Below are 22,922 nucleotides of genomic sequence, written 5' to 3' on the forward strand. Positions count from 1 at the left end.
GAACCTTGGCGTGACCCTGGACAACACCCTGTCGTTCTCCGCTAACATCAAGGCGGTGACCCGATCCTGTAGGTTCATGCTCTACAACATTCGCAGAGTACGACCCTGCCTCACACAGGAAGCGGCGCAGGTCCTAATCCAGGCACTTGTCATCTCCCGTCTGGATTACTGCAACTCGCTGTTGGCGGGGCTCCCTGCCTGTGCCATCAAACCCCTACAACTCATCCAGAACACCGCAGCCCGTCTTCTCAAGTTCTCTCACGTCACCCCGCTCCTCCGCACACTCCACTGGCTTCCAGTTGAAGCTCGCATCTGCTACAAGACCATGGTGCTTGCCTACGGAGCTGTGAGGGGAACGGCACCTCCGTACCTTCAGGCTCTGATCAGTCCCTACACCCAAAGAAGGGCACTGCGTTCATCCACCTCTGGCCTGCTCGCCTCCCTACCTCTGCGGAAGCACAGTTCCCGCTCAGCCCAGTCAAAACGGTTCGCTGCTCTGGCACCCCAATGGTGGAACAAGCTCCCTCACGACGCCAGGACAGCGGAGTCAATCACCACCTTCCGGAGACACCTGAAACCCCACCTCTTTAAGGAATACCTGGGATAGGATAAAGTAATCCTTCTAACCCCCTCCCCCCCAAAAAAGATATAGATGTACTATTGAAAAGTGGTTGTTCCACTGGATATCATAAGGTGAATGCACCAATTTGTAAGTCGCTCTGGATAAGAGCGTCTGCTAAATGACATAAATGTAAAATGTAAATGAAAAAGTAAAGAGATCTGAATATTTTCCGAATGCACTCTGTGATAAGAGCCTAGCAGATTATATCTGTGGATCAACGAAATGACTGTTAGCACCATAGAGATTTTATCTTTATTCACTTCTGTGGATAATATGACCAGACTACAAAAAGAGAGACAGCTGGAAGCCAGTATGATTTTCCAGATTGTTAGAATAAACCAGATCCACAGGGGACCAAGTCCACGCTCTGGTTTCACACTGGCTCCTGTAGAAACCCGGCAACTGGATGTGGTTGTCCCAAAATGTCCTCCCGTGGGGGAAGAGAGTTGGCTGGTTTCAGGCTTTTGTGATGATTGTGAATTCCTGTTTACTGTATTTTTAGATTGTTTGTCTGTTTTTGAGGCACTGAGACTGAACCAATGTCTTGCCTCGCGGTTTTATTTTGGTCATCTGCACGTCATCCGATGCCACAGTGTGGGGCAGACAGACAGACAGATAGGAGAAAACATACAAAGCAACAAACAAGTTACCCCACATTTTTACACTATATAAGCTGTGAATGTCAATCAACTGTGGCTGAGACACTATCTGGTGTGGAGTGCTCTCTCTCACTACTGGAAGCATGTCCAGCCTTCCAGACAAACATCAAAACAACCATTGCACCTGTCTTGACCTTTGACATTCGTAGTAATGTCATAAATCACATCTAACGAAGAACAAATCTGTAAACTGTCCTCTCACTGACCGACAGTAAGTGTCAATTTCAGAGGGTGTGAAAGTGTCCATTTCAGAAGACCATTTCAGCAGGCGCACTGCTCCTGTGGTTTGGGATTGACAGACAGTATTGGGACACTGCGTCCTCAGGTTTGGGATTGACAGACAGTATTGGGACACTGCGTCCTCAGGTTTGGGATTGACAGACAGTATTGGGACACTGCGTCCTCAGGTTTGGGATTGACAGACAGTATTGGGACACTGTTCTGCAATGTCAGCTAGAGTCCCTTCTCAATACTGTCCTGTGTTGTCTTCCCTGTGTGACAATGTAGGAATGGGGCCAGAGACAGGGTGTGTGTGTGTGTGTGTGTGTGTGTAGTGAGGAGGAAACTAAGGGAAGTTAAATAGGTGGGTCACATTTCACACAGACATTGGGGCTCCCGAGTAGCACAGCGGTCTAAGACACTGCATCTCAGTGTTAGAGGCGTCACTACAGACCCTGGATTGATTCCAGGCTGTATCACAACCGGCCGTGATTGGGAGTCCCATAGGGTGGCACACAAATTGGCCCAGCGTCGTCCGGGTTTTGCCGGGGTAGGCCGTCATTGTAAATAAGAATTTGTTCTTAACTGACTTGCCTAGTTAAATAAAGGTTAAATAATTTTTTTAAATAAAAAATAAAATGATCGAGAACGCTGTGGAGAACGCATACATGCATCACCCTGGGCAACCATTCCTTACTCCAGCAGCTGAGCTGAGGGGCAACACACACACACACATTGAGAGGATGAGGTATTTTGCATCTACCATACATCTGAGTCAGGGAGATAGAAAGAGAGCAGGGTAATTGCCTCCTGCGAGGGCAGAAGGGGATTAGCTGTTAGCTGAGTTAGCAGTGTGTCAGGGGAGGGGAATTACAATGCGATAGAACCTACTAGACAGGCTTCTAGAATCAATCACTACATTGAAGTCATTGTCATTATCTATTATTTATCTTCACACAGGAAATGATATCACCTTCTCTTTATCATCATAGCCGTTGTTATTAACTCTTTAATAGGGTGGAAATAATTCCGTATTTGGCAGGGAAGTTCAGAGAACTACAGATGAATCAGCATGCTATGATTGAATGCGAAAATGAGAGGTAGACTGACAGGGAAAGAGAGAACGTCCTGGTTAGAGGGCAGGATATGGGTAACCGCATAACAGTGCAGGCTATTAACCACAGTGAGGCACTAATCTGTCCTTATAACAACAGTTATAACCCCAGAACCAAGAGTGGTGAGCACTTCCTTTCTCCTCATCTTGCTCTCTGTGTTCCTCCCTCTCTCTTTCTTCAGAGTTCCTGGGTAACACTATGTTGGCATCAAAATGGGCAGAAAGTGCCAGCACTTGGTCTCCAAGCAACCAGACACCTCCAGCTTTATCTGTAGCAGAGGCTGACCTTAAATAAATATATGACCTGTCAGCCACCCAGGCCCAGGACTGTATTTTTACACTGCCAGTCCCGCTAAAAACACAGTAACACACACGTACTGGCAGAAACATTACACAGTAAACTCTCACACATACAATCATGCACTAGTGTGCATGCACACCACATGCGCACAGAAACAAATATCCACATATTATAATATACTGTATATCCAAACCCAGTTTACACCAGGCAAGTCAACCGGAAAGTGTGAAGAATTCTATTAAATTGTTTCCCCTGTGGCTCTCAGAACCTGTCGACTGTTGATTGTCTCCTTTGGGTTACAGTCAGCTACAGTGGCTGAACACTATATTTTACAGCTGCATGCTCATACTACACTCTGTTCTATTATATGAGGTGTTATTATATTCTGCTCAGCTCTAATCTATCAGAAAATAGAACCAAGAGGATCTACTTATGGGTTTGAGTCTGTCTCAGCAGTATTCACAGATACAGTTCAAGTTGGAAGTTTATACACACTTAGGTTGGAGTCATTAAAAAAAAACTTGTTTTTCAACCACCCCACAAATTTCTTGTGAGCAAACTTCAGTTTTGGCAAGTTGGTTAGGATATCTACTTTGTGCATGACAAATAATTTTTCCAACAATTGTTTACAGACAGATTATTTCACTTATAACTCACTGTATCACAATTCCAGTGGTCAGAAGTTTACATGCACTAAGTTGACTGTCTTTAAACAGCTTGGAAAACTCCAGAAAATGATGTCATGGCTTTAGAAGCCTCTGATAATAATTTGAGTCAATTGGATGTGTACCTGTGGATGTATTTCAAGGCCTACCTTCAAACTCAGTGCCACTTTGCTTGACATCATAGGAAAATCAAAAGAATTCAGCCAAGACCTTGTAGACCTCCACAAGTCTGCTCCCAAGGATGAATCAATTTCCAAAAGCCTGAAGGTACCACAAACAATAGTACGCACGTATAAACACCATGGGACCACGCAGCCGTCATACCGCTCAGGAAGGAGACGCGTTCCGTCTCCTAGAGATTAACGTACTTTGGTGCGAAAAGTACAAATCAATCCCAGAACAACAGCAACGGACCTTCTGAAGATGTTGGAGGAAACGGGTACAAAAGGATCTATATCCACAGTAAAACGAGTCCTATATTGACATAACCTGAAAGGCCGCTCAGCAAGGAAGAAGCCACTGCTCCAAAACCGCCATAAAAAAGCCAGACGGTTTGCAACTGCACATGGGGACAAAGATCGTACTTTTTGGAGAAATGTCCTTTGGTCTGATGAAACAAAAATAGAACTGTTTGGCCATAATGACCATTGTTATGTTTGGAGGAAAAAGGGGGACGCTTGCAAGTCGAAGAACACCATCCCAACCGTGAAGCACGGGGGTGGTAATATCATCTTGTGGGGGTGCTTTGCTGCAGGAGGGACTGGTGCACTTCACAAAATAGATGGCATCATGAAGGATAATTATGTTAATATATTGTAGCAACATCTCAAGACATCTGTCAGGAAGATAAAGCTTGGTCGCAAATGGGTCTTTCAAATGGACAATGACCCCAAGCATACGGCTTAAGGAAACAAAGTCAAGGTATTGGAGTGGCCATCACAAAGCCCTGACCTCAATCCTATAGAAAATCTGTGGGCAGAACTGAAAAAGTGTGAGAGCAAGGAGGCCTACAAACCTGACTCAGTTACACCAGCTTTGTCAGGAGGAATGGGTCAAAATTCACCCAACTTATTCTGGGAAGCTTGTGGAAGGCTACCCAAAACATTTGACCCAAGTTAAACAATTTAAAGGCAATGCTACCAAATACTAATTGAGTGTATGTAAACTTCTGACCCACTAGGAATGTGATGAAAGAAATAAAAGCTGAAAGAAATAATTCTCTCTACTCACATTCTTAAAATAAAGTGGTGATCCTAACTGAGCTAAGACAGGGCATTTTTACTAGGATTAAATGACAGGAATTGTGTAAAACTGAGTTTTAAATGTATTTGGCTAAGGTGTATGTAAACTTCCGACTTCAACTGTATGTCAGATAAATAAACAGATAGGTCTTCATTTAACTGTCCAGCTGACCTCTTTCTACCCCCCTCCACCACGCTAGCCTCGCCCTCAAGTGGGTGCTAACAAGCCAGCAAGCTTAGCTACAGAAGGTAGTGCTACGTATCAACAGCCATTCTCAGCCAATTCAGTAGGGGTTGGAAGCTATGGCAAGTTTGGATTGATTCCTTGCGTCGCGACATTGCGGAGGATTTGAATAAAGTTCAGCTTTCTCCAACTTTAGTCCCTCCCGATTCAGCTCCACGCCCATGCTCGCAATGCTCAACGGTACGCCCGCCCATTCCGCTTCTCTCGCTATCCTTCCATTAAAAGTGAATGGCTTCCGATGTTTCACCGCGCGATGCCAATTGCTAAAGTAAATGGGGTAATATATTATGTAAATACCCCATATTCTCTGATGACCTCCCATTCTGTCCATACTCAGAGCTGAGATATCACATTGGCCCTGTACACTGCTCTGCCAGCCAATCAGTTGACAGACCACTTCATTCAAACATGCCCAAGACCCACCCCTTAGTAGTCTTCATCACATGATGTGACCTCGCTAAGAAGAAGTTGTACCTCGATGACCACAGCTAAAGCCAAACATGTATGTGCTTTAGTTTGGGGTTTGTTATGCAGACTAATATAATAATATATGCGACTAGATCAGTCAGATAGCCAACCGTGTCCATTCCTCCCTTCATAAAGGTCAAAATGTCCTCCTACCCTCTGTCAGTAAAAAGCCTTCTCCAGTACTTTCTATACTTTTTAGCCAGTAGTTCTGAAGTAGTGTTCACGAGCTAAAAGTGGTCCCTGAAAATGTCACATGTGCAGATATGTGCACCAAGTCATTGCTCTCTCTCGCTCTACCGTGTGTGCATAATTTGCCTCTTGCTAGGTGTCACTCATATGGCAAGGGGCTGAAGCTCATTGGTTGAACTCAAATTGCTAGGGGCCTGGCCCACATGGGGGAAGATTTAGTGAAAATGGTGCAGCACAGCTTCTAAAAAAACAGTTGCTTTCAAACTAGTTATTTCATGGCTAATTGAGGTAAGACAGTAATTCTGCTCATATATTATGCATGTATGAAGAACACATTGACACATCCAGCCCAAAGTGGGAGGTTTAATAAAGACTTAGTAGTTGCAAAAGTTCTGGAGCATGTCTTAACATGACTAGCAAAACGCTGAAGACTGATTCCTTATTGTTTTTAACGGGACTGGGACTAAGGTGAGTAGAGGGTGGAGGAGGTAGCATAAACACATTACAGTACAGCCCCTGGCACAAGCAAGGCAAGTGTTGTCTGTAGCCTACAGGTGGAACAGAACTCAATGCCATACTGCAGAACTAAGACGTTCCATTAGATTGACCAGATACTCCATTGGCTGCTCGAACAATGAAAAGAAATCTCTTCAAAAATGGAAGGCAGTCGGGAGGAAACAAAATCAGGTGGGACCATTCTAGCAAATGAGAGGGCAGATATGCGTGTGAACAACCACAATGGTCCTTGCAATGCAGTATCCTTGGGACATCCCCACCCCATTGAAGTTTAAATTTAAAAAGGTTAAGGTACGAGTTAGAGGTAGGTTCAGGTAAGGTTTATGGTTATGGTAGGGGTTAAGGTTAGGATTAGGGTAGGGATGTCGCATGGCACAACTTTGAAATCAAGTGTTTTTTCCCAAAGTTGCCGGGATGTTACGTGTCCTACTTATATCAGTACACTCGTAACAACTTAACTTAAAAACAACATAAAAAAAACCTATATTCAACCAAATAAAGCTCACGTAGCAAATAAGCCATTTAATTTTTTTGTTGACCAAATTCGACACTCATTGACCTCCATACAAAAACTCCTTGCTTGGTGAGTGGAAAAAACACCACCTGCTGGAGAATACAGATTTTGAGTTATCCCTCTCACTTCGCCTCTTCCTCTCTGCAGAATCAGATAGAAACAATAGGTTCAGGAGTTTTGGTCTGACGACCATGGACCTGTCACCTGACCCAAAATAAATTGGTGTGAATCAAAACCGTTTCTACTCACCTGAACAATGTCCAGCACCATGCCCGCCGCCACCGTCCCGAACCCAGCCAGCAGGAACGGCAAGACCACCTGGAGGCCGATGGAGAAGGAGGTCTCTTTTAACGGCGCTGGTGGCTCTGGGCTCTGGTCAGTGCTTATGTCGTCGCTCTCGTTGCTCTGGCTGGCATTCTCCAGGAGAGCGTCTTCCTCACGCTGGCCCTTGGCATTCGCCCTGCAGTCTATCACCACTATCTCCCGGCCTTCATCTCCCGGTTCACCAGACCTGTCCGTGAAGGATGTCACTTCCGTGAGCTCGTACTCACCCCTCTCCTCCGGTCTCATCTCCTCCGGTCTCATCTCCTCGGGGTCATCGGTGAGGATGGCCGGGTGAACAGAGCCGTTGGAATGGAGGTACACCGGTGGCACCACCTTCTTCATTTCTATCGCCCCGGATGACATGGCGGTGTCCGGCGGTTTGTCTTGCTCTTTCGACCAAAGTACCATGCGGAAGCTTTTGGGGACAGTAGACTGAATTACAAATATAGGCTATGGCAAAAAGGTGGGGGATGGTTGGTTTAGATTTCCCTTGATCGGTTTTTAATAACCTGATCTCACAAGTGAATTTATCCCATTAAAGAATGCTAGTGAATGGCACTCAGGTTTGGTCATGAACACAAAATTAAGTGGTAAAAAAACGTTTTGAAAGCACAACTAAGCTACTGCAAAGGCAGGTGTGAGTAGCTGCTCTCCCCCAGGCGTGTGTGAGAATTTGCCGGTGCTTCGGGAGAAGCTGGAGTATGTCCTCCATTCACTGCGGAAGCACGGTAGACAGATGTATAGAAGAATGAAACATAATGATAGGTTTTTTAAAAGAGAGCAAAAACAAACAAACCAATGTTTATCTGGTCAACAACAACTGGTAACCAAAATGTCTTGAAAAGTTGGTATGAAAAAGTACATTCAGTATTGCAGATCCAGCTAGTAGCCTGAAGTCCTGTTCCATCCAAGAGCGCAGGCCAGTCCTGCACGCGCTCTGACGGTCCTTTCAGACTAGCTCGCGCCTGACGGTGTCCTGGGCTGGGAAGGTCTCACCTTTCACCAAGTGGCTATTTTATGAAGAGTATTTAAAGGTCTGCAGCACAAGGATAGAGTTACGGAGCAGCACTACAGAACACGTCCCCTCCAGCGCTCTGGCTGCTGCTTACCTAAAAGAGAAGAAAATAATAATAACTTTTAAGAAAAGGCTACATGTTCTGTCTCTTTCACAGGGAACATCTCATCAGCTTTCAGCTTTTTTTGTAGCCAAGCTTATAAATGCGCATTCTTGAGCACAAATGGTTGTCATGGAATGGACATACTGAATTTATTTGGTATAGGCACTGGTTGGAATACTTATGTTTATGATGTCCTACTAAATGATGACATAAAAAAAAAAAGTTGGGTTATTTGCCTAAGTATGTTATTCTCAAACACATTATGTCCATCAAGGGTAAGTCTATAGTGAAAAGCATCCCCCCCGTCCAACATGTCTGGATCGATACCAGCAGATCAGGTATGACAGACAGTTCTTTACCTAAAACGCAGTGTTACCTAATTCCACAATGGCATCATTTATTGACCTTATCATGTTATATAGATAGACCAGGGCTCTCCAACCCTGTTCCTGGAGAGCTACCCTCCTGTCGGTTTTATCCAAGCCCAGGTGTAAATAATCTGATTCAGTTTATGAACCAGTTAATTATTAGAATCGGGTGTTCTAGAATAGGGTTGGAGTGAAAATCTACAAGACGGTAGCGCTCCAGAAACAGAAGTAGACAGCTGTCTACTTCAAGCTGAGTTGACGAAGGGGTAGGATGTTACCCGTTAAAAAATCAGCGTGTTGCGCCAACAACCCTCCACTCTTTCCTCGGACTATGTTTGGCGTTATGAAGCGGGGTCACCTATGGAAGCGTTTACAAACGGTTTCATACAGCGCCAAACATCTAAATTCCCCTGGCCGGCTACAAATAATTATCCAATAGCCGAGGTGTAGGCTACATCCTCTAATACTGATTCTCCCCCCGCATGTTACGACGTCAGATACTCTCCTGCGTTAGTGCGCATTTGGTTTCCCCCCTGGTCCTGAAACAATCCTGTTTAGTAGTCAAGACCAATACCCCGCCGCCCAACACGGCAAAGGCGTAAATTAGTACAAGCTTGGTCGTGGATGAATAGGGGGAAGGAACCCTTCTGCGAGTTTGTGATAATGCCGACACGACCGTTGAATTAAATTATAGATCGTGGGGATTTGTTGTTCTCCAAATATAGCCAGCCCCCCACCTGTAGCCCAACTATGTATAATGAAATAATTCAGGCAACTGACGTAACAGGTAGACTAGTCGTAACATAACGGTAACATGAGGCAGGGACTATTCTCTAAAGTGGTAATGACAAAAAACAACGATTCCCTTCTTCACATAAAAAGAGGGGCGGGATAGAAAGAGCAGCGAGGAATACAATAGGAAAATAGCCTGAGGTGAAAAGCATCCCCCCGTCCAACATGTCTGGATCGATACCAGCAGATCAGGTATGACAGACAGTTCTTTACCTAAAACGCAGAAGTCCACAGAGGAGACGAGAGAACAGAACAGAGCGCACTGCTGAACGCCTCAAAACGGTTGTCTCATATCCTGCACTCCGTTATGTGTGCTGCAGCCTGATGCGTGGGTGCCGGTATGCATACCTTGTGTACGGTAACGGCCCGCACCTGGCTTAATCGTTAACCCCACACGGTTAAGGCTGTCACTTCCGACCCGTCACATTGTCCCATTTAGAACCCCGCGAGCCGCTACATACGCATATAACAAACTCATGGCATAGGAAGTCACAAGGCTGGCGTGATGACGTATGTACGTGCGCGTGATAGCCCCCTGTGATTAGTCACGGTTGAGCGCTGCGCGGTGCAGCCAGCCGCATTTATGTCCGATAAGCACGCGCGCGAATTGAGCTGTCCCTGCTCTCTCTCTCTGTGTGTGTGTGTGTGTGTGTGTGTGTGTGTGTGTGTGTGTGTGTGTGTGTGTGTGTGTGTGTGTGTGTGTGTGTGTGTGTGTGTGTGTTTTAAAATGCGTGCCCATGACGTGGCATAGGCCAGCTTCAGTGCCCCTACTTATTTAGGCTACCAGACTGGAAAATTAATTGGATTTTAATTTAACAATATCACCCACGGAGAGAAGCGTTGTGATGGTTATAGCCTGGATTCTTCAGTGTAGCTAAAGTGGACTTTCAGGTAAGTCATTCACCAATGCGTCCTTATATAACTGTATTGCTTATCACATCACCCCACCATGCTCATTCAGAACCACACTTAGCCATGCAGGTTGAGGATGATATTCTTATAGCCTTATAAGTAAGTAGTACACTAGTAGAGATAATAGACTACAGCACAGTGGAAATGGTATTGAGCCCAGGTCATCTATGCTTTCCAAGACAGTGTTAGCCCAGTGAGCATAAAGCTAAGGCATTCACCAAATAACCTCAGCTATACTTTGAACTCAGTAACTGATACATTTTTACATTTTAGTCATTTAGCAGACGCTCTTATCCAGAGCAACTTACAGTAGTGAATGCATACATTTCATTTCATGCATTTTCTTTTCTTTTTGTACTGGCCCCCCGTGGGAATCAAACCCACAACCCTGGCGTTGCACACACCGTGCTGGCGTTGCAAACACCATGCTCTACCAACGGAGCCACAGGGAAGCCTAGGCTAGACATCAACTGTGTTACTTGAGTCAAGGCACTGTGTTACTTGAGTCAAGGCACCAATTACCTTTTTTCACCTATGTGAAATGAACTGAATCAACTGTGTATTGATCCCCGGTCATCTGTGTAACTCAAGATGGTGTTTGCCTGAGGAGCTAAAGTCTATATACACTGTATAGCTATTAGCTTTGGATTACACCAAGGATTTTCACAATGGCAGGCATGGGCCCAGTACTGTTTCCTGTTGTTTGTTAATTGACTGGTTTCCAGGTAAGTATTGAAGGTGGGTCTATAACACAATGAAGATTTAACAAGAATTACATAAAGCATTACAGTATTATGGTACAACATACAATGCTGGTAATGTAGTGTTTACTTCTGTAGATTATATTTCCCAGATGGTGGATTGTGGTTGGGTTCGTGACTGAGATTGACTAGAAATCAGGATAGGGGTTAATTCTGTTTCTGGACCTGGAGAACCATCCCTAAAAGCTTCAGGTAGTGCAGTATAGCAACCTGGTCTCAGAGCATTTCGTATTATTGTGTAGGTAAATTCCAATAAAATTGAAAAACATATATGTTACGAATTTGCAATAAATATGATATGCTATGAATTTTAACTAGGTGGCTGGCTAACGTTAGCTAGCTGGCTAACGTTAGCTAGGCTAGGGATTAGGGTTAGGACTTAGGGTTAAGGTTAGGGTTACATTTATGAGTTAGGTTAAAGGGTTAAGGTAAGGGTTAGGGGAAGGATTAGCTAAAAGGATTAAGGTTAGGGTTAGGGGAAGGCTTAGCTAAAAGAGTTACGGTTAGGGTAGTTGCTAAGAAGTAGTAAGTAGTTGAAAAGTTGCTAATTAGCTAAAATGCTAAAGTTGTACATGTTGACATTCGAACTCACATCCTTTGGGTTGCTAGACGTTCGCATTATACACCCACCCCGGCCAACTACCCTACTTTTGTTTTTTCCATAAGTAACCATCTGTCTTATGTAACCATACCAAATGGAATATATAATTCTAATGTGAGTGTTTTCCGGATTTACTTTTACTATGTTACGTCTAGTCTATGAGACCAGGCTGAGCATAGCGCAGCAACTTTTGGGAAGCGCAGTTGCCCCAAACTGATTGAAGACATTGGTTATGTTTTTCTGATCATAGATCTATGTAGCAGACAGTGTGTAATCCCATTGGTAGGGTTTGATTTCTGTATAAACAAGTTGAGGATGGGAAACCGTGTGTGAGAGAGAGAGACTATGCATCGGCCTAAACATCATCGCCACAGGTAACTTCCACAAAGCTGTGAATTATCTGAGAGACAAGGCAAGAAGGGCCTTCTATGCCATCAAAAGGAACATAGAATTTGACATACCAATTAGGATCCCATTGCCCTTTATGGTTGTGAGGTCTAGGGTCCGCTCAACAACAAGAATTCACAAAATGGGACAAACACCAAATTGAGACTCTGCATGCAGAATTCTGCAAAAATATCCTCAGTGTACAATGTAAAACACCAAATAATGCATGCAGAGCAGAATTAGGCCGATATCCGCTAATTATCAAAATCCAGAAAAGAGCCGTTAAATTCTACAACCACCTAAAAGGAAGCGATTCCCGAAACTTCCATAACAAAGCCATCACCTACAGAGAAATTAATCCGGAGAAGAGCCCCCTAAGCAAGCTGGTCCTGGGGCTCTGTTCACAAACACAAACACACCCCACAGAACCCCAGGACAGCAACACAATTAGACCCAACCAAATCATGAGAAAACAAAAAGATAATTACTTGACACTATGGAAAGGATTTACAAAAATACAAAGCAAACTAGAATACTATTTTGCAATAAACAGAGTACACAGTGGCAGAATACCTGGCCACTGTGACTGACAAAAAATTAAGTAAATCTCTGACTTTGTACAGATTCAGTGAGCATAGTCTTGCTATTGAGATAGGCTGCAGAAAGCAGACCTGGCTCTCAAGAGAAGACAGGCTATGTGCACACTGCCCATAAAATGAGGTGGAAACTGATCTGCATTTCCTAACCTCCTGCCAAATGTATGATCATATTAGAGACACATATTTCCCTCAGATTACACAGACCCACAAAGAATTTGAAAACAAATCTAATTTTGATAAACTTCCATATCTATTGGGTGAAATACCACAGTGTGCAATCACAGCAGCAAGATTTGTGACCTGTTGCCACAAGAAAAGGGCAACCAGTGAAGAACTAACACAATTGTAAATACAGCCAATATTTGTGTTTATTTATTTTCCCTTTTGAACTTGAACTATTTGCACATCATTACAACACTGTATATAGACATATGACATTGTAAATGTCTTTATTATTTTGGAACTTTTATGAGTGTAATGTTTACTGTTAATTTTAAATTGTTTATTTCACTTTTGTTTATTATCTATTTAATTTGCTTTGGCAATGTAAACATACAGTATGTTTCCCATGCCTTAAATTAGAGAGAGACTGTACCTCCTTTCTGAGGATGTTGCAGTGGTGATGGCTATTGGACTTTCTATCATGCAACTTGAGAGCCTGTTTGTAGACAGACTGAATTGGCTTTAATGTTGTACATTAAGCTTGGGCCCAACTAATCAAGCAGTATGTTAAGTGGGGGAGGATCATAGCATTGAAGTACATTTTTGCTGCCTGTGTAGTCAAACAATTCTGTATATCAGAAATTAGCCAGGTTGAATTTGGTTATTTGGGTTACCATTTTCACCTGCTTTTTGAAAGGGAGATTGTATGATGCCAAGGTACTTAAAAACGAATACCACCTGGAGCTTCTCCCCTGACACATAGACGTCTGGCTCAGTAGCATCAGTTACACATAGACGTCTGGCTCAGTAGCATCAGTTACACATAGACGTCTGGCTCAGTAGCATCAGTTACACATAGACGTCTGGCTCAGTAGCATCAGTTGCCCTCTGTGAAGAATATACAGACTGCTTTTTTCACATTGCGGTGCTAACATGAGTCACTTAGCCACTTTGTAACATTGACCATTGCTGCAGTGAGCTCTTGTGCAGCTTGCTGTTTGCTCTTTGCATGCGCATAAAACGCTGTATCGTCTGCATACATTTGTACTTTAGACCCAGTACAAACAGAAGATAAGAACATGAATGTGCAGGCTGAACAGGAGGGGCCCCAGTGATGACCCCTGGGGCACACCCACATCATAGCTGTGGCTGGGCGACATCTCACTGCATTTCATTGGGCGACATGTCATTGGGCGACATCTCATTGCATCTCATTGGGCGACATCTCATTGCATCTCATTGGGCGACATCTCATTGCATCTCATTGGGTGACATCTCATTGCACATACAGGATTAGCCACCACACCTCTGTGTAGTGTGCATGCATTTGAAAAGCATAGATAAAAAGATAGCAGGGTGTCACTGTGGTTTGTGTGATGGCTGTTAGAGATTCAGATTCAGAGTGTTTAATCGTCACATGTACAGGGTTGCAGTTGTGATTGCAGGGTACAGTGAAAATCTCAGGCTCCGAGCTACAACATGCAGGACAAATGTGAAGTAAAACAATGAAAATGGTAATGAAAAAGATACAATATAAATAGCACTATATACGTCATAACAACTGTGTCAGTGATGAATAAATAAATGTCTATTGGGGTGGAGGCAGAGTAAAGACTGTTGAGGGGGTGGGGATGTCATAGGGGGAGCAACATGACCATTGAGGGGGTGTGGGGGCCAAGTGAAATAAAAACAATAACAATTATAGCGGGGGGTGGGAGCAGGTAGCTGACTAGTGGTGGACTGTTCAGCAGCCTGATGGTCTGAGGGTAGAAACTATTGGCCAGTCTTCCAGTTTTTGCCTTGTTGCTCCCGTACTGCCCTCGTCCGAGTGATTGAAGCGTGGAGAACAGAGAATGGCTTGGGTGGCTATGGTCCCTGTTGATCTTGGCCTTCCTGCGACACCTGTTGTTGTAGGTGTCCTGTAGGGCAGACAGTGTGCACCCAGTGGTGCGTTCGACTGAACATATCACCCTCTGAAGTGTCTTGCGGTGGTGGAGTTGCCGTACCAGGCTGTGATGCAGCCAAACAGTATGCTCTCGATGGAGCTCCTGTATAACACTGTGAGGGCCCTCGGTGACAGGCCAAATTCCTTCAGCATCATGAAGAAATTCGGCCTGCTAGGGGATACATCCATGTTTGTCATCATGACACATCAATTATCTCTGCTAACACTGCCAGGCTAGATGTGCCCTCTGTGCAGTGTGTGTGTGTGTTGTGTGTGTGTGTGTGTTCGTGTGTGTTCGTGTGTGTTCGTGTGTGTGTGTGTGTGTGTGTGTGTGTGTGTGTGTGTGTGTGTGTGTGTGTGTGTGTGTGTGTGTGTGTGTGTGTGTGTGATAGAGAGATTATACTTTGTCTGCTTGTGCAGAATTTCCCGTTGCATCGCATGCTCCACGTCACACATATATAACACAGGTGTGTGTCCTCAGAAGATGGCTGATCCTTTGTCTGAGTCTGTCTGTATCCAGGTGTGCTGTGCTCTGTTCTATTGTGCTGTGTGGGGCTGACTGACTGACTCTGAGAAGGGTCGGTTGTGTGACCTCTCTCACAATGATAGTGCTGTACGAGATAACCCTGTCAAAAAGACTAGCCGGGCCCAAGACCAGAAAAAACACATTGCTTAATCGGAATCTATGGCGGGCTGAGGTGAGAGTGGGACAAGTGCCAGGGAGGAGGAATGGAGAACAAAGTAATGAATTGTGTAATACTGTTATTTAACTATTTATTACACAATTCATCACTTTGCTCTCCATTCCTCCTCCCCGCCACATGTGGAAATATCCTACTGTACATTTGCTTGAGTGCCTCCATGTTTTTCTATTTCTACAAAATGTACTAAATTTTTATTCCATTCAGCATATTTAATGTCATTATTCCATTGTATTATTCTTATCATGCAGCATTGTTGAGAGTGAACCTGCAAGAAGGCATTTCATTGTACTGTGCACCATGTGTATCCTGTGTATACAAATACACTTGACTTGGGACAGCGGCAGAGTCTAGACATGCTGAACTGACCTGAAGAGCAGTGAGACTAACATTTATGTGGCAGTTCTGAGTTGTGACATTCTTCTAAAAATGGTGTGTCTCTCATACAGAAATTAAACTTCAACGTCTGGGTCAATCAATGGTGCGGGTGTATCCGGAGCGAATGTGCGTCTGTAGACTCCAGTCAGTGAAGTAGATTTCCATTGGAGTGTATTCAGGCGTATGGGGGGCCTGATAGGCCTACGTAACACACATTTGAATCCTTGCAGGAATGCAAAAAATATGGAAACTCACAGGGTTCCCCTTAATCGTCACATTTAAGAGGATTCAGCTTTGGATTTAGAGCATGATATTTCTTTCATACTGGAATTATGGTCACATTCTCACATTTCTGAGCATTCATCAGAGCCCCATTCGTGAAATTCTCAATTTGGATGTTAGGTGTGTGGTAGAGTAGAGTAGATCTGATTGTATTGGGAAATATAGGCCATTTGTTAGTCAGCACAACAAAGAAGGCAATAAAATTCACATTATTTAAGGTTCACATGGTTACAAATGAATTGCCAGAAAGTTGTTCCAGCAGACTTTGGGCCACAGGAAGTCAGTGTAAGCCGTCAGAACAGACACAGAGAAAATGGAAAGATCTGACCCAGGTCAGTCTGTTAACCAGTCATTATAACTACTGGCGGTATGTGGGGTTTTCTTTCTTGGCAGCCTCCATTGCAAAAACTCACGCCATCACTCTGTCTGTCTGTCTGCCCGGTTACACTGGTGTATGGACGTTTGTTTTAGTATAAATACACTGAACAAAAATATAAATGCATCATGTAAAGTGTTGGTCCCATGTCTCATGTGCTAAAATAAAAGATCCCAGAAATGTTCCATAAGCACAAAAAGCATATTTCTCTCATTGTGTGCACAAATTTATTTACATAACTCTTAGTGAGCATTTCTCAAATTCTCCACTAAAATGTCCAGATTTGTCACACAACACAATGCCACAGATGTCTCAAGTTTTGATGGAGTGTGCAATTGGCATGCTTACTGCAAGAATGTCCACAGAGATATCCAGAGAATTGAATATTAATTTCTCTACCATAAGCCAACTTGAACGTCATTTTAGCGAATTTGATAGTACGTCGAACCAGCCTCACAACCGCAGACCACGTGTATGGCATCGTGTGGGCGAGTAGTTTTCTGATGTCAATGTTGTGAATAGAGTGCCCATGGTGGTGGTGGGGTTATGGTATGGGCAGGCATAAGCTATGGACAACGAACACAATTGCATTTTATCGATGGCAATTTGAATGCACAGAGGTACCGTGACGAGATCCTGAGGCCCATTGTCATGTCTTTCATCCGCCTCAATCACCTCATGTTTCAGCATGATAATGCACAGCCTTATGTTGCAAGGATCTGTACACAATCCCTGGAAGCTGAAAATGTCCCAGTTCTTCCATGGCCTGCATACTCACCAGACATGTCACCCATTGAGCATGTTTGGGACGCTCTGGTTCAACGTGTACGACAGCGTGTTCCAGTTCCCGCCAATATCCAGCAACTTCGCATAGCCATTGAAGAAGTGTGGGATAACATTCCACAGGCCACAATCAACAGCCTGATCAACTCTATACGAAGGAAAAGTGTTGTGCTGCATGGGGCTAATGGTGGTCACACAATCAATCAATCAAATGTATTTTTTAAGCCCTTCTTACATCAACTGATGCCACAAAGTGCTGCACAGAAACCCAGCATAAAACCCCAAACAGCAAGCAATGCAGGTGTAGAAGCATGGTGGCTAGGAAAAACTCCCTAGAAAGGCCAGAACCGAGGGAGAAACCTAGAGAGGAATCAGGCTATGAGGGGTGGCCAGTCCTCTTCTGGCTGTGCCAGGTGGAGATTATAACAGAACATGGCCAAGATGTTCAAATGTTCATAGATGACCAGCAGGGTCAAATAATAATCACAGTGGTTGTAGAGGGTGCAAATGATTCAGAGTATCTCTACCGCTCCTGCTGTCTCTAGAAAGTTGAAAACAGCAGGTCTGGGACAGGTAGCACGTCCGGTAAACAGGTCAGGGTTCCATAGCTGGAGGCAGAAAAGTTGAAACTGGAGCAGCAGCACGACCAGGTGGACTGGGGACAGCAAGGAGTCATCAAGCCAGGTAGTCCTGAGGCATGGTCCTAGGGCTCAGGTCCTCCGAGAGAGCGAGAGCGAGAGAGAATACTTAAATTCCCTCAGGACACCAGATAAGACAGGATAAATACTCAAGATATAACAGACTGACCCTAGTGCCCCGACACAAACTATTTCAGCATAGATACTGGAGGCTGAGACAGGAGGGGTTGGGAGACACTGTGGCCCTGTCCGACGAAACCTCCGGACAGGGCCAAACAGGCAGGATATAACCCCACCCACTTTGCCAAAGCACAGCCCCCACACCTCTAGAGGGATATCTTCAACCACCAACTTACCATCCTGAGACAAGGCCGAGTATAGCCCATAAAGATCTCCCCCACAACACAACCCAAGGGGAGGCGCCAACCCAGACAGGAAGATCACGTCAGTGACTCAACCCACTCAAGTGACGCACACCTCCTAGGGATGGCATGGAAGAGCACCAGTAAGCCAGTGACTCAGCCCCTGTAATAGGATTTGAGGAAGAGAATCCCAGTGGAGAGAGGGGAACCAGCCAGGCAGAGACATCAAGGGTGGTTCGTTGCTCCAGTGCCTTTCTGTTCACCTTCACACTCCTGGGCCAGACTGCACTCAATCATAGGACCTACTGAAGAGATGAGTCTTCAATAAAGACTTAAAGGTTGAGACCGAGTCTGCGTCTCTCACATGGATAGGCAGACCATTCCATAAAAACGGAGCTCTATAGGAGAAAGCCCTACATCCAGCAGTTTGCTTAGAAATTCTAGGGACAGTAAGGAGGCCTGCGTCTTGTGACCGTAGCGTACGTGTAGGTATGTACGGCAGGACCAAATCGGAAAGATAGGTAGGAGCAAGCCCATGTAATGTTTTGTAGGTTAGCAGTGAAACCTTGAAATCAGCCTTTGCCTTAACAGGAAGCCAGTGTAGAGAGGCTAGCACTGGAGTAATATGATCAAATTTCTTGGTTCTAGTCAAGATTCTAGCAGCCATGTTTAGCACTAACTAAAGTTTATTTAGGGCTTTATCCGGGTAGCCGGAAGGTAGAGCATTGCAGTAGTCTAACCTAGAAGTGACAAAAGCATGGAAAAATTGTTTTGCATCATTTTTGGACAGAAAGTTTCTGATTTTTGCAATGTTACGTAGATGGAAAAAAGCCATTACACCAGATACTGACTGGTTTTCTGATAAATGCCCCTACCTTTTTTAAGGTATCTGTGACAAACATTCCCAGTCATGTGAAATCCATAGATTAGTGCCTAAATTATTTATTTCAATTGACTGATTTCCTTATATGAACTGTAACTCAGTCAAATCTTTGAAATTGTTGCATGTTGCGTTTATATTTTTGTTCAGTATAGAATGCCATTTGCTGCCAAAGAGGACAGCAGTGGAGGCTGCTGAGGGGAGGACGGCTCATAATAATGGGTACAATAGAGTAAATGGAATGGTATAAATCACATCAAACATGTAGTTCCCATGTGGTTGATACCATTCCATTAACTCCCTTCTAGTCTTTATTATGAGCCGTCCCCCCTCAGCAGCCTCCACTTGAGGACAGAAATGGGTAACCAAAGTGGATAGTGAGACTGCAGAGATGCATAGTGTTGGCACTGTTGGGGGGGGTGGTTCTGGTTGGGCAGTAGGTGTGCTCAGAGGGTTAATGATTCTCTTCCCTCTTTTTCCTCCCCTCTTTTCTCCAACAGGAAGTGAGGTGGCAACGGGACACAAAAGTGCTCACCCCGGCAACGCTTCAAGAGAGCGCTTCTCCATAGCAACTGTGTGGCAGCCTGTGCCAGTTCTGTCCCTGCGGTTCTTTGAGCCCAGGAGAATGTCAGGAGAGATTTGGAACTTTCGCTTGGGCTTGGATGAATAGCAGTCCACCGACCATCCCCTCCCCCCTCCACTATTTCCTTTAGTCGAGAGGCCTAAACAAGCAACTTCAACCGTCAGGTTTATGGGTCTTAATGTTTTTGTCTGACACCGCATTACTCTGGCTGAAAATACTTACTTGTGCTCTTTCAAAGTTTTGATAAGGTAGGAAGGACTGTGCTTCACTGTAACTTTGTTGAAAGGTAATTCAATTGAATCATTCAATAGGATTGACTAGGAAACTTGTGCTATTAGGAACATACCACAAAACACTACACAAATTGAATGCAAATTGAATGTACATAAAATGTAAAAAATTGTCCAGCACATATAATTCAAATCTGAACACTACATTTGCACCATCTGCAACTACAGGGCTTTCCAGAGGGTGGTGTGGTCAGTCCAACGCATCACCAGGGGCACACTGCCTGCCCTCCAGGACATCTACAGCACCTGGTGGCACAGGAAGGCCAAGAAGATCATCAAGGACCTCAGCCACCTGAGCCACGGCCTGTTCACCCCACAACCATCTAGAAGGCGGAGACAGTACAGGTGCATCAAAGCTGGGAAAGAGAGACAGAAGCTGTTTTTCTATCTCCAGGCCATCAGACTGTTAAACAGTCACCACTAGCCAGCCTCCACCCAGTACCCTGTCCTGAACCTTAGTCACTGTTAATAGCCGGCTACCACCCTGCACCTTGGAGTAATTGAACACTGGTCACTTTGATAATGTTTACATACTATTTCACCCACTTTAAAATATATATAGTGCATTCTAGTCATGACTCATGTGAGAGCAAAATTACAAGATTATGTTATGATACTGTTTATGCACCGAATGGTTGTTTTATGCAGTAGAGTAGGGTTCTTAGAACTCTCTCTTCCTTTCTGAGTGAACTGAGAGGAGTCTTTTGAAGCTTTGACCGGCAACTGATTAAGTGATGGCTTGGTGATAAAAACCAAACAGCCACATTCCATTCTATGATTAGTGGTGCATTTCAGAGATAGCCTGAAGGAATAGAACAAACATTTAATTGTTCTCATCCTTGTATCTGAGAAACTTAGCCTGGAGGAGTAAAATAACACCCCCCGTGCAGGTAATGACAGGATGAACCCAGACTAAGCAGCCATGACTAAGCATTCTTAGTATCAGCTATATAAAAGAAACAGCATTGCATGTGAAGGTTAGGCTGCTCAGCCCAACAGTCAAGTGTTTGGATGACTAGTCTCATTATTTCAATAATTCGATATTGAATAAAGATGATTGTCATTTCTTCAAGGTCTCTCTCACTTGATTAGAATATTCCACCTCACTCATCCTATATAACTTTTTGTTTTCTGGATTATGTGTGTATAGTTTTTTTAATGTATTTTTTTATTGCTAGGTATTAAGGCACTGTTGGAGCTAGAAACACAAATATTTTTCTGCGATAACATCTGCTAATCTGTACGCGATGAAAAACAGATTTGATTTTAATTAAAAGCTATCATACTAACAGCACAATTTCAAGGAACCCAGGCCACATCATCACCAACCACAGTACAGAGCACAGTACAGTAACTGACAGATCTGTAAATCAGTCAGCCAGTCAATCGGTCAGTTAGGACAGAAACTTGGATAGTGGTTGTCAGAAAGGTACAGTAGAGTTATGTCAGAAACCTACACAGTGACCATAATGAATATCTACGGTGGACGACATCACTCATTCATCCTAAACTCACTGACCAATATATTATGCAGCTAATCAACCACACATCAACCTGCATCATGTAACACGTTAGAGAGTAACAGGGAACCTTACCCATTAACCACCATGTGACCCTTGACCTTAGTGGATGAGGACACTCTGCCCTCACTCACAATGTCCTCTCATCTGTTTATCCTCAGGGAATAGAACTTGTTGTTGCATAACTGTAAGATGGCTGGTGACTGGCTGGTATCTCTGTATCTGACCTGTGTGAAAGGATCAGGCCTGTGCTGCCCTGTACCATGCAGATGTAAACAGAGGGCAGGGACAGAGCAGGGACAGGACAGGGACAGGAAGATGAGCTGCTGCTTCAACTTTTTCCTGTTAGACAGTTCAGACCACAGACCTACCAGTAAATGTTGATCTAGCAGGTCCCACACTTTGATCTGTAGCCAACTCAGGTGGTATCATGTACAGTGAGGGAAAAAAGTATTTGATCCCCTGCTGATTTTGTACATTTGCCCACTGACAAAGAAATTATCAGTCTATAATTTTAATGGTAGGTTTATTTGAACAGAGAGAGACAGAACAAAGAAATCCAGAAAAACGCATGTCAAAAATGTTATAAATTGATTTGCATTTTAATGAGGGAAATAAGTATTTGACCCCCTCTCAATCAGAAAGATTTCTGGCTCACAGGTGTCTTTTGGCTCCCTTTAAGTGTGCTCCTAATCTCAGCTTGTTACCTGTATAAAAGACACCTGTCCACAGAAGCAATCAATCAGATTCCAAACTCTCCACCATGGCCAAGACCAAAAAGCTCTCCAAGGATGTCAGGGACAAGATTGTAGACCTACACAAGGCTGGAATGGGCTACAAGACCATTGCTAAGCAGCTTGGTGAGAAGGTGACAACAGTTGGTGCGATTATTTGCAAATGGAAGAAACACAAAAGAACTGTCAATCTCCCTCGGCCTGGGGCTCCATGCAAGATCTCACCTCGTGGAGTTGCAATGATCATGAGAACGGTGAGGAATCAGCTCAGAACTACACGGGAGGATCTTGTCAATGATATCAAGGCAGCTGGGACCATAGTCACCAAGAAAACAATTGGTAACACACTACGCCGTGAAGGACTGAAATCCTGCAGCGCCAGCAAGGTCCCCCTGCTCAAGAAAGCACATATACATGCCCGTCTGAAGTTTGCCAATGAACATCTGAATGATTCAGAGGACAACTGGGTGAAAGTGTTGTGGTCAGATGAGACCAAAATGGAGCTCTTTGGCATCAACTCAACTCGCCATGTTTGGAGGAGGAGGAATGCTGCCTATGACCTCAAGAACACCATACCCACCGTCAAACATGGAGGTGGAAACATTATGCTTTGGGGGTGTTTTTCTGCTAAGGGGACAGGACAACTCCACCACATCAAAGGGACGATGGACGGG

At 44.3% G+C, this 22,922-nt stretch overlaps 1 protein-coding gene and 1 long non-coding RNA gene across 4 annotated transcripts in view; one reads left to right on the forward strand and one right to left on the reverse strand.

Annotated features, from left to right (window-relative positions):
* LOC106583117 (solute carrier family 41 member 1) overlaps positions 1–9,890 on the reverse strand; it is a 67,447-nt gene extending 57,557 nt beyond the window's left edge. For 2 of the 3 annotated variants that reach the window (XR_001323442.2, XM_014166949.2), the window contains exons 1-2: positions 9,568–9,890; positions 7,002–8,185 (exon numbers count right to left, since the gene is read on the reverse strand). Coding sequence is in view for 2 of the 3 variants with exons in the window: in XM_014166949.2 (XP_014022424.1) it covers positions 7,002–7,484 (483 nt within the window). In the remaining variant the exon portion in view is untranslated. The remainder of the gene's footprint in view (positions 1–7,001; positions 8,186–9,567) is intronic. The other variant, XM_014166950.2, reaches the window with a different exon arrangement.
* Positions 9,891–9,981: 91 nt separating this feature from the next.
* On the forward strand, positions 9,982–20,260 carry LOC106583118 (uncharacterized). Its single transcript, XR_001323444.2, has 3 exons — positions 9,982–10,245; positions 19,622–19,952; positions 20,163–20,260. It is a non-coding gene; the product is annotated as an uncharacterized lncRNA (long non-coding RNA).
* Positions 20,261–22,922: the final 2,662 nt, after the last annotated feature.

Source organism: Salmo salar, chromosome ssa22, assembly GCF_905237065.1.
Source record: "Salmo salar chromosome ssa22, Ssal_v3.1, whole genome shotgun sequence".
Taxonomy (NCBI): domain Eukaryota; kingdom Metazoa; phylum Chordata; class Actinopteri; order Salmoniformes; family Salmonidae; genus Salmo; species Salmo salar.